At 39.8% G+C, this 12,711-nt stretch overlaps 1 protein-coding gene across 1 annotated transcript; it reads right to left on the bottom strand.

Moving 5' to 3' along the window:
- Positions 1-4,283: 4,283 nt before the first annotated feature.
- On the bottom strand, positions 4,284-10,679 carry LOC122005447 (CTD nuclear envelope phosphatase 1 homolog). The gene is made up of 6 exons (XM_042560482.1): positions 10,171-10,679; positions 5,961-6,089; positions 5,757-5,877; positions 5,578-5,659; positions 4,906-5,059; positions 4,284-4,808 (listed from the first exon to the last, which is right to left on the bottom strand). The coding sequence occupies exons 1-6, from the start codon at positions 10,477-10,479 to the stop codon at positions 4,674-4,676; spliced, it is 930 nt and encodes a 309-aa protein (XP_042416416.1). The 5' UTR covers positions 10,480-10,679; the 3' UTR covers positions 4,284-4,673.
- Between the last annotated feature and the right edge of the window lie 2,032 nt (positions 10,680-12,711).

Raw genomic sequence — 12,711 nt, 5'->3', positions numbered from 1 at the left:
AGTGTCAGCTTCTTTCCACCAAATTGTATTTCATCTAGAGTTGCATGAAGGTTTTAGCTAAAGAAGAGAATTTGTTGTGTGATGTGGTAGATATATTGGAGACAAAATACCAAAACCAGTTGTATTATTGTGAAAAAAGAACAACAAAACATGAAAAATGAGAAAAGATAATTTTGTTGACACAAGGATATGAAGCCAAATTTTGTTGTATGTTATTCCTTTTAGGATATACACAAACACATTATGATTGTATGAAGGGATTCAAGTTAGCCAACTATTAAGTTTCTTCTTTTGTTGTTTGTTTTCCCTCTGACAACTCATATTTAGCATTGAGAATAGTTATTGCTGACTTGTATTGCTATATCTAATTCAGTTTCCTTTATAGTAAGTATGCAGAGTTCAAGGTTAACTTATAGTTCTATCAGGAAGAATAATTGAAGTGCCAAAGCAGAACCTTGTGTTATGACATCGTAGATATATTGGAGACTAAATGTGGCTAGTAGTTTTATTGCAAAAAGAACAACAACAAACATGAAAACTAAGAAAAGATAATTTTGTTGACACAAGGATAAGAAGATTGTTGCATCTGTTATTTATTTTGGAACGTATACATATTCAATATTTTTGTATAAAGGGATTCAAGTTAGCCAAGAATTAAGTTCTGCAGTTCAGGATAATATTAGTTTTATCAAGGCGAGTAATTGAAGTGCCATTCAATATAATGAATCCTAACTGTTCCTAATTTAACATGTTTGTTTTAGTTAATTTCTTGCATTAGTGCACGTAATTCTACTGCATGAATCAAAGATGCTTTAATTGAATGTACAAGCAATTAATCTGAGACATGCATGCGTATACATATCTATCATATAGAGAGAAACTTGACAAAGAAATTCTCTCTCTTCACAAACATTTTTTATTTCATGACTATAATGACAAAAAATAATATCCTAGATATGGACAAAATCTCAAGTGTATGGATCATTCTTGGATACAAAGGAAACAGCAGTACCACATTTCCCTTGGAGAAGAAATTAATCATATAGAAATCACCAATCCACAGTTCTAGTTTCATCTCTGTTTCATATGTTTATATTCTAATCCCAATCTATCCATATATAACAGCATTATAGATATAGATATAAATAAAATGCAATTCTCATTACTTCTACATGTTTTTACTTCTCCTTTTGATATGGGTATCAGATTGTTCTGGTTGCGGCCCTAGCTACACTCAAGAAAGATGTCAAGAAGGGCTTCTACAGCAGGCAGCTCCGCCCAAGGAAACCATGAACAACCACACCCTAACCCATTTGAAAAGAAGAAAAGAATAACAAGATCAGCAGGGTGTCCAGGTAGGAATCCCCGTTCCTATTATCTTGTCCAATTGTGCCATCTTATTCTTAGCTAATATCAATCAATTATTCAAATGTGGTTTATGCCTTTCCTGTGGCTTTACTATTAGAATTTCCATAAGTTTAATTTGGGGTATGACTTTACTAACTTGGAGCTACATAAGATGTTCACTCAACAGCTCATATATATGTACATCATAATGACAAGTAGAACGACAAGAATTAGCTATAATTCATACAAATTTAAATATACATGCATAAATTTAGGTTTTTTAAAGTTCAAGCTACGATTAGAATAGTAAGTAACCAAATTCATTTACTGAGCTATTTGTTTGATTTTCATGTGAAATGTATTCAGTATTTCAGTGTTTATATGATCATCACAGATGATTCGGCATTAAAATTGATAGAAAAACTAAAATTTTGGATTACCAGATCCCGGTGCTGAGGTGGTGGCGCTGCAAGCAGAAGACCTGCTGGCCACCAGTCGGTACGTTTGCACAGTGTGCGACAAGGGCTTCCAGCGCGACCAGAATCTGCAGCTCCACATGCGCACCCACAACGTCAACTACGAGCTCAAGAAGTCTGGTCGCACGCCGTCGCGCCGCAAGTTCTACGTCTGCCCAATCCCCTCCTGTGTCTACAGCCACCGCTCCCGTGCGCTCAGTGACATCACCGGCATCAAGAAGCACTTCAACCGCAAGCACGGACCTAAGAACCTGAGATGCCCACAGTGCACCAAGACTTACGCGGTCGAGGCCGACCTGAAGGCCCACCTCAAGAACCACTCCCTCCGCCACTTCCGGTGCAAGTGCGGAGGAACATTCTCAAGGAAGAATAGCTACGAGGCGCATATTATGTTGTGCAGTGAGTCTTCAGAGGAGGAGGAGGAGGAGGAGGAGGAGGAGGGGGTTGAGATGCCGACCCTGACGGATGTCGGAGAATCAAGTGCTGCCGCCTACAGAGGTCGTGCCTTTAACGAGAACTCTAGCCTGCCGGACATGAACGAGCACGTTGAGTGCCCTGTTGGTATCATTAATGATGAGGTGGCTCCACTCGGTGCTCCAACAATGGCGGAGCAGCATCCGAGCGAGAATCGCCAGACTAACAGAGATCAGGACGCCCGCGAGCAGATGAACCGCTTCCTGTCCTTGCTGCCTGATGACCCTAATTTGCTCCCTGTGCGTTTTACCGATCTGCTGAACGGTCGCTATGACGAGATCATTGGCTCCGTATATGGTAGCGGCGTGGATGGTCGTCCAGCGCCGCCTGCACCATCTGGAGCCAGCCACCCGGTGCCACCGCCAGCTTCGTCGCCCGATGGATTAAGAGAACAGAATGGCTCGTACGATGGTTTTATCTCGGGATCATCCTTTTCCTTGATGAATCCGACAGAGAAATCACAAGGATTTGGATCGAAGAATCATTCTTTGACAAACATGTGTCTCTATGGAACAGGCGAAGAGACATCTGTCCAAGCAAATTCCACAGTTAAAAATGATTTCTTGGGCATCACATCGGCCTCGCTAATGGAGGCTGGGAAGAAGAAGAAGAGTTACCCCAGCACCGCCAGCCCAATGCTTGGAAGTTTACCTTTCATGAACAACAACATAAGCCAGCAATTCCAAGCTCCAGGGTTCTCCGAATCCTCATACTCGACAGGTCTACAGCAGAAGGGAGTGCCCTTGTCCGGTCTGGATATGAACGCACCAATGAATCTCTTCCAGGCTCAGCAGCAAGAGCAGGCGTTGCCTCCGGCCCCCGTGCAGAGCTTCCTCGACCCAATGGCGAATCCAAAACTGGTGCCTGGGATCACAAATCCATTCTTCCATCAGCCGCAGGAGAAAAATCAAAGCGACGTGAGCCAGGGCGCCTTCTCGTTCCACCGCCGGGAAAGTGGCAACATTTCGTCGAACAAATCGCCGGCGCCATCCTTCCTGTACGATTTCGCACATAGCACCGACTCCAACTCGAGGCAGAAGGGCAAGGCACCCATCGACTACACTAATTACTTCCTCGGCTCATCCATGGCGCCAGCAAATTTTCCTCTAGGTAATCCAAATCAACCATTCATGGATCCGTTTACTTTGTCCAGCAATATTGGGCCAGGCGATGGGCGAATGATAGAAATGGGAGGACAGAACAAGACGAAGCCAACTGATACAATGCCTCCGCCTCTGATGAGGCAGAATGGGGAGGAGGTGTTCGTCGACGGGGTGACCATGGATCTGCTCGGGCTACGAGAAGGGGGCGGCCAATTCCACCAAGCGGAGGCGGCTAATTCGATACTTCCGGCGAACGACGGTGGCGAGGAGCAGATGGGGCGCTTCTTCGGCGGTGCAGATGGATACCCGCGCCGCTTCTGGTGAGTCAGAAACAAGCAAATGGGAGGAAGAAAAGGTCTCTTTTTTATTGAAGCAAGCAACAACAAGACATGGCAAAACTCAGCATTTTTATATCTTTTTGTGTGTTTTTTAAATTATAACGACTTTGGATTGTGTGTGGTTGCATATTTTCAAACTTGGATGAATTGTTCCGTGTTGTTTCGTTCAAACTATACAAAAACCCTTTCAATGATTTGACAGATAATTCGGGTTTGATTGAATGGATGATGAATTTATTAGGAAGAATTAAATGAAAGTTTTAAAAAAGTTATTTGGTTGGTGCGTTTTTTATTTTTTTTATTTTTATTTTTTAAAAGCACATGTTTTTCTTTTCCTTAAAAAAAATAACTTTTAGAGATTTTCTAATGTCCCATAAAATACTCTCTTTTTCAAAAAAAAAAAACATAAAAATATAAATCAAATATTATTTTTTTAAAAATACATATTTTCTTGAAAATAAAAATGAAAACACGTAAACCAAACACTCTCTTATTCTTCTCAATACCATGAACAAAGAGCTACTTCATTCCGTCGACAAAGCACAAGCCATGAACACAAACCTACTTCATTCCGTCGACAAAGCACAAGCCGTTGAAGCAATTCAATTCCTTGCCAAAGATTGACGAGAAATAATATACAATACAAAATCAACTACACTCGGAATCTGAAATAATATCTTCCTAAACAAGCATAATGCTGAACATTCTACGATCAGAACACCTAGAATTGAATATTTTTTTCTGGAAATAACAGCTATTGACCATTTCAATCTCAAAATTCTTCCTTTGAGCAATAAATCTTCATCCTTCGCCACTCTTTGTCGCTCGGGAGACTCAAGCAAGGACCCTTCAATTAGGGTTCCTGTGTGTGTAGATTAAAAGCACATATGCACATCCCCATAAAAGGTGCTTTGAGGTAGAAATCTGATGGCATCTCACAGACTAGGATTTCTGATGGGAATTCCTTGATGTTCGAACCATTCAGGCATGCGGAACTTTTCGTATAGAACAGGTCTGACATCCTTCTGAAGCGAAAGTTGCTTCAGAAGGGGAAGAATGGCTTCCATAAGCTGGAAGCAAAGAACACATTTAGTTCAATGGGTCATGTGTTTAGGAAATGGAAACTGCATCATGAAAGTGCATAGGTATCACAATACATTGCATTACCTGGTTGTCGCATGGCTGTGCTGCAAAGAATGGCACGCATGGTACTCCATTGAACGGTTGAAGCAAGAAGCTAAATGGATTGTTATCGACGATGACAGTGCGACAGAGATCTTTCGATACACAAGTAAGATCTTTGACATGTTCTCGGTATTCCCTGTCACATTAACAGATTCCAATTACTGATACAGTAATGTCTCAGTAGCATACCAAGCAATATGTGATTATAGTCACATATAGGCATTTATGAAAATTCTACGTGCCATATGCAATTTTTATGAAGAAATTTAAGCATTAGGCAAACATACAAGTGTGTTTATCCCAACTATTCGGGGTCAGCTTACATGGATCTTCATTGAGGTCATACAATGAACAATAAGTTGAATTTAACGAAAAGATAGATCATTTATGATTCAGTGATTTGTGTTAAACAGAATCTGAAGAATAACCACCCCATGAAAAATACCTGCGACTTTCTCTCTCTCACAGGCTATCTTTCAATCAAGGAACAAAAAATGTCTTCAAGGAATATTACCAAGTACCATTTGAATATTAATGGCTAGAACTAAGATGATATTTGACTTCGACCAACAACCCTTGAGATATGACCACAAGCACCAGATAGATCATTTTTAACTCAAAAGATGCGTACTCATGTCTAAAACTTTCACTTACGTGCTCACTGTCGAAGGCCTGTAGAGCCGATGAGTTAATTTTTTATCAACATCTATTCTGTCAATAACAGGACTGGCATAACCTGATGCAAAAGAGAATATAAAATAATTACATTGAAAAGAAAAAAGTTGGCAAGAAGAAAAAACATAAAGAAGAAAACTAGCACCAAAAAGTACAACCTTCAAGGCCAGCAGTGAAAAGAATAAGATCTGCAAATTCACTGCACTGTTTTAGGAATTCACACAAACCAGGGCGTTCAAAAACAGTGACATGATTGATCTTGGGTCTTCCATCAGCATCCTTCAATATTTGTCAGCAAAATTACACATGGACCTTAAGATGATGTTAAAAAAATAAAAATAGCCAATTCATAACCGAGCAACCTTTTCTGAAGATGTACATTCTAGTTCAAAGCACTTTAGACCTGCTTCAATGGCCTGCATACGAACTGCAGATGGAAGGCTGGATGTTTCGTATGCACAAACTAAAGTCTCATCCAAATCAAGTACAACCTACAGATATTAAGACCCTGACCTTAAATGAGCCAGTGACTAAAAAACAATAAACAAAATATTCTCAATGGCTACCATATGCTTTCTAATGAAATTCATGAAAATGACTAGTAAAATTAAACCCGTTAATAAAAGTTAGACGAAGACATTTCAATGAAACGGTAAAAAGATTTTTTATTCACCTCAGGAATCTCACAGAGCACATCTATGAATTCATATATTTTCTTAACCAGAAAGGGCATTGTTAACATTGGCAAAAGAAGCAAAGTACAAATTAAACATTCCAATAATAATCTCAATCTGCAATCCTCCTTATTTTTCCATCATCGAAGGATTTATACTTTCATAGAAATTCATAGGTTTAAACAAAAGGGTATGGGATATGCTTCTCTCATCCACCCTTTCTCCCAACCTTGCTTGTTTTGACAACAACAACCAACAACCAAGCCTTATCCCACTAGGTGGAGTCGGCTTAGCCTTAATTCTTTGTCGTATAAGGAAAAAAGAAAACAGAGAAGCAAACAAGAATTATGGTGATCTAACTATATTTTCCAATTATTTAGAAGGTTATTTGTACTTGAGTTTGAAGAGGAGAATCCATATATCAAAATCAGTTATGGAATTGGACTAGGAATTGAAGATAAAGTGGAAGGACGAGAACGCAGTTTCACAGGAAAATTCAGGAGTTTATAATGGCAGCATAAGAAAGGAAAAATCTACTACTAAGAATCTAGTAACGGACCTAAAGGTTTCAAAGTTTTCTTTGATTCAATAGAGGACCATAAGCACAACAAAACACTGAACATCTACTTGTTCTGTTTCGCACAATATTGCTAAGCATGAGTACTTATTGTTGCCGGATTAGCAAAGCATGCTTTCTGCTGTAGCACTATTTTAGTGAGCATAAAAGTTCTTCTCAACAGTGTGGGAAGGAATACATAAAAATACATGCAGTGTTATGAATTACAGCAATTTCAAAGTACCAAACATGAACCAAAAACTCTTTAACTTTGGTAGGAACACCTAGTGGCAACATCTGTTCTTAACTATATCAATCAGCATTTTGGACACGGTTTGACAACACATCACTGCAGCAGCATATGATGTCTACTTGCATAAAAATATAGTTCTTGGTTCTTGTAGAAAATGCAAACATTTTAGTAACCGTAAGTCAACTCAGCTGATGCATTTTTTAGTAAAACCTGCTATTCCTCTGTTATTTCATTCTATGGTCATTAACCAGCAATGCTAGTTTCAGTTTAAATCAAGACCAGCTAAATATTTGGGGATATCAAACCAGTTGAAGAAAAGAGCGACCAATCATTATCCATTTCATCATCCCCACATCATCGTGGCCCTATCGTTTCAGATAATATTCCATGGCCTATCTATGTTTCCTAGTGTATTGACAAGTTTGCAGATCACCGTGCAGTAACCTCAATGAGTGTTTTTGTAAGTTTATTGACATTTATATGCACCTCTTCCCACATATTTTCCAAAGTTCTTAGATAAACAAATACATTATGAGCATAAATGATTCAAATTCCTAAATGTTAGTTACTTGAAGTTCACTCAACAAATAAAAAACGATTGGCCGAAAGAATTCAAGTTCACGAAGCTGAGCTTGAAACATCTGATGATTGGTAGTGATCTTAAACAAGGTACAAGTAAGTACAAGAAGTTAACACTTGAGAAGATACTGGATGAGATGGCCTGCATTGATGAGAGTGCCAACAAACTTGATTGGCTTGAACCAAGTCAGCATAATGATCAAGATCAAGCCCAATTTAGTAGAAAGTCTATGAATAAAAACAATGACCTTAATTTGGGATGTTACGGGCGGACCCGAGTATGACATGGCAGTCAAAGTCAAGGTGATGTGCTAGTCAAAGTCAAGGTGACGTGACAGTCAAAGTCAAGGTGACGTGCAGCCTGCGTGTCACTCTCAATAGGACTTTGCTCTTCGCCCAGCGCTAAGACCTTCAGTACAAGGACGACTAGCTCATGATTCGATCGGACCTAGGGGACCTAGCGCTCCGTTCCTATATTAGGACATCCATAATATATCTGAGCACTCGATAGCCAACCGAGTTTAAGAGATGTCTGACTTACCACATAATCGGCCGATCCTACGGCCGGTCAGAGTAAGGAGAATCAGCTTCCCACTCAGTATAAATCTTTCAGCATATAATCGAACAACCCTATTACCGATCGACCCTATGGGTTTCCTCACATGACTGTTCTCCTTCAAATAGTCGGTCGGTAATAATGTCGTACAACTCAGCATGCCGATCTCCTATATGTACAGAAGATAAAAAGTGTAAAACAACTCTCCTTATAAACACGACCGGACTTCCAATCTTAAGTTCTCACTTCAAAGGCAAGTCTACTCTTATATGGACGATCAACTTAAAGTACCGATCGAATCTCTTAGGACTCGATTTCCTATTTCTCATAGGCAAGTATCCCGGTATATGATCGGTCGGTTATAAAATCGACCGGATCTAGAGGACTTAGTTTCATATTACTTCTCGAGCATATCTCTAGCATCACCTAGTGCATAACCAAATGACTTAAGGAAAGGATGGTTATACGTTGGTCGATTTAAAGATTCGGTCGGGCTACACTCAGCAGACAACATGGTCAGAGAATCATAACAACATGTCAGAATAACAACCATTTTGTCAGAAAATATTCCTCTATTGTAATATGAGCATTCACTAGAACTTTCTTCGAAGATGATTACACTTCCCATTAGCCGACAGCTTATGACAACATATTCCTTCAGTCGTTTAATGGCGTAAGTTACAAAAGTGGTGCGCACGAGTAAAGGAAGATTCCTCAGACGGTGACTATACACCTCCTAGGCTGTACATATTCCCTTACTCGACAATTTATGACACCCGACATTCTCTGTCACCTCATGATTGTGGAGGTTATGAGATGTGGTATAAGGAGGGATTTTCTTCGATGGCGAGGTAAGTGAAATCACATCAAGTTGCTCTCAATTATGCTCAACTATCCACACTCGTCTACTATCCTAATTTCTACTCTGTCAGCATATTGACTTGAGCGTCAGCCTACGCCAAGGACCCCTCCCCTAGTTTTGGCACATCTTGTTTGCTATCTTTGGTGTGTGTAGAGAGGAAGAAGAAGCCCCTTTTTCTCTAATTCCAAGTCTTCACGCAGTCAACAATGCAACCACCTGCCCAACGCGTCATCTCTCCAGTATTCAGACAGGACCCAACCTCGACTTCTCAACCAGGATTTCCCGCATTGAATTCTGCCCAGGATGTTGTAGTCCTCATCGTTTAAGGTTTGTATCCATGTCAACATTCAAAATCTAGCTCGTGATGTCAGACCATTTGACAACTCCATTACAAATGAAGACTTCCTATTTGGATTCGCTTGTGAACCTTAGTAGCCCTTTTTGTTTGATAACAAAATATCTTGACCAACATGATAAATTAACTATTAACACCATATTACCAAAATCTTTAGTACAAGTTAATTATGGAAGATTAACCTGAACCTATGAATCAATGCAGCTCAAATCCTCTTGTGAGACTAAATCAAGTTGCTATAGTATGGACAAATGATTGATATGCAGAAGAAACAAGGGATGATGAGAACATTTTGCCATTTAGTTCGGAGAATCACTGGGTATATAAAACTTAGGTAAATATTGAGACTTCATAAACATGTCAGTTCATAGGAAGTCTTTCTAAGACCTTCATTGGAGATCCTAGGCTATTAATTTCACTTCATTCGCTACTTTGCTTACTCCTTCAAACCTAATTTTATCAATTCATCAAAATACCTGTATAGCATCTCTAAATATCAGTAAAGTTTAATTGCACACTGGGATATAAATTCAAGAAAAATCAGAACTTCGTCTTTGGTTTTATCCCTAAAAACCACGGGACGGCAAGCGACGAGTCAAAGGCAAACAATATCACCATATTTCCTATGCAATCCATGAAGAAACTTAAATAGATGGCATATCTCGACAAATCTACTTCAAAAAAAATCTTCACACCAAATAGTCACAAACTAGTATCCCGATCAAAAACAATCATACCGTGAGCCTATTAAGGAACTCCGACGAGGTTGCAGCGGGGAGGGGCTGGGCGTCTGTCAGTTGATCCACTGCTAGAGGCATATAAGCCGTAGATGCGGCGGACGGTGAGAAGAGGAGGCGGTGTCGGAGGCCGACGAAGGAAAGGAGCTGTGCCCACGACGGTGTTCCTCGCAGGATCTGAAGGAGGAGGCGAAACAGGATTGCAACCCAGTTCACCAGCGCACGCCACACCTGGACGCTCTTTCCCGTCGTGGTCGCCGCCGCGGTGTGCCCCGGAGGGCATAACTCCGCCTGAGCCAGCTCGGCCATCACAGCAACGCAAGGCGACCGGGAGGGAAGGCGCTCCGGCTCCCGACTGGCCTCTACGGAGCGGTTGCTCCTACAACGGAGGAGGTGGTGGAGGAGAGCGACGACGGCGGAGGAGGTGGTGGAGGAGGGCACCGCGGGCGCGCACGTGCCGTGCGTCGCGTACAACTGCTAAATATGCGGGTCGGGGACGCCGGTTAGTGTGGCTGCCACCGTATCCGCGTCAAACTTTGTGATCAGTGCAAAAGCCCTTTGAGACGGACGGTTCTAGAGCCTCTCCTTTACTTTCGATTTCCACTTTTTCTTTCAATTTTCCTTTTTACTTTTTTTTTTTCCCCCTTTTTCATGCGTAGAGAGAGTAGAAGCAATCGGTCAGATTATCTGATATGACGCAATAAATACAAATCAAAATGAAATTTAACTATTCCTTTTAAATGTGGTGGGCCATCGAGCGAGATGGGCTTATGGAGATGTGTCAGCTTTTAATTTAATTTAAAATTTAAAATTTTAAAAAGAAAAAAAATGCAAGTGGAGTTGCACATGCAACACGGACAGCTAAATTATGAGTACCAATGTGATTATAATTCAAATTAATTTCAGATTATATAATTCGATTAAGGCACAAAGCCCTATGCTCATTCCTTGCATCACAGATCATGCTTTGATTAGTATAATAATATCGTATAGATTCATGTTGTGAAGATTGCCAGAGATTTTATTATGGGAAACACGTGTTGGAGACTGAAACAAATGGGACCCGGTTCAAATACTTCAAATGGGTCTTAAAACCTTGGGCCGTCATTTATTTCCAAGCCCATTTGAACCTTGAAATATTTAAGGAAAATATAATTTAGGACGAATACAATAAAATAATTTGAAATTATATGCAAGAAAATAACATAATTAATTATAGTCGGATTACATTGCCCTTCTAAATTTAATAATTTTAGAAATTTTTTATATATAATTAGTAAAAAAAATAATAGTAGGAGAACCGCAATATTTTCTAGAGAAGATGAACCTAATTTGACTTTGAAATTTTAGCTAAATTATGAGTGAATTAAACTAATTATACATTCATCTATATGTAGTTTTAGCAAGTAGGTTAGCAAAATAATAAATTAGGGTTTGCCAAAGTTGGTGATCTAGCTCCGTTTGGTTTCCTAACTTCTTTTGAATTGATATGATATGAATCTGATGGTTGACACCAGTCAAATAATATTAATCAATATACATTGTGATAATTAATAAATATTGAATTATTGTGGTGGCAATTTCTAATTTGAACAGTTGAACCTATTACATTATACCATTGGCAAGTTAAACGTCCCGATAATCATAATAAATAAATATTTTTATGATTATTATTTTTAATATATATATATATATATATATTATAACCAGTTTAATTATCATTAACATAAGCACTACGAATAAAAGTTAACAATGGCTCTACTTTTGCTACTCCAATTTGCATAGTGGAATAAGTAGTAATTAATCCACTAAACACATCACACTCATATATGTTTGATTAATTGTGGTAGAGAAATGTGATTATGTTATAAGGCTCCACCATCATTGTCAAATAGCCTCCCACTACACCAATCCAAATTGTGCTCTAAAACTTTAATTCCTTTCATCACACCCGCATAATTTTATATATATATGTATAGCATATGCTACGGTGCTTAACTTGCGGTTCTGTGCGACGAAGAATTCCACATCAGCAGTGTTGGAAAAAAAAAAAAAATACAATTCCACATCAGCATCATGTGTAAAGAAAATAAAAGAGAAAATAAAAGATAAAAAAAAAGACACGACATACCCTCAAACTTCTCCTTTTCTTCCTTCCTCTCCACAAACCCTAGACGAAGCGCCGCCTCCCTCTCCACGCGTTCCTCTCCTCCTCAAACTTTCTTCCTCTCCGGTTACCATTGATGGCCAAGGGTGAAGGAACGCGATCCTCTCCACAAAACCCTAGATGAAGCGTCGCCGCCTCCCTCTCTGAATCCCCTCTCTTACCGAAGCTCAGAAGCAAGCTTTCTTTCGCAGCGAGACCCCTTCGAGCTCTCGCTCACCGCAAGCCCTCTCCCGGTCAGCGAGCTCTCCCTCGACGCAAGCCCTCTCCTTCCCGTCTCATATCACTTGCCGATGAACTAGGGCATCCCTCTCCGCTGAACCAGGGTATCACTTGCTAACGAAAATCCTTCTCCGGTATACTTTCTGACGAGTGAT

This window comes from Zingiber officinale, chromosome 7B, assembly GCF_018446385.1.
Source record: "Zingiber officinale cultivar Zhangliang chromosome 7B, Zo_v1.1, whole genome shotgun sequence".
In the NCBI taxonomy this organism is placed as follows: domain Eukaryota; kingdom Viridiplantae; phylum Streptophyta; class Magnoliopsida; order Zingiberales; family Zingiberaceae; genus Zingiber; species Zingiber officinale.
Note: the sequence above shows the minus strand (reverse complement) of the source record. Positions and strands in the feature narration are given on the sequence as shown.

Excerpts from the sequence above, each read along its gene's own strand:
- LOC122005447 (XM_042560482.1), bottom strand. The coding sequence starts at position 10,479 with ATGGCCGAGCTGGCTCAGGCGGAGTTATGCCCTCCGGGGCACACCGCG. Across the intron at positions 5,878-5,960 it reads AATGTACATCTTCAGAAAAG|GATGCTGATGGAAGACCCAA; the intron begins GTTGCTCGGTTA and ends CAAATATTGAAG. Across the intron at positions 5,660-5,756 it reads TTTCACTGCTGGCCTTGAAG|GTTATGCCAGTCCTGTTATT; the intron begins GTTGTACTTTTT and ends CTTTTGCATCAG.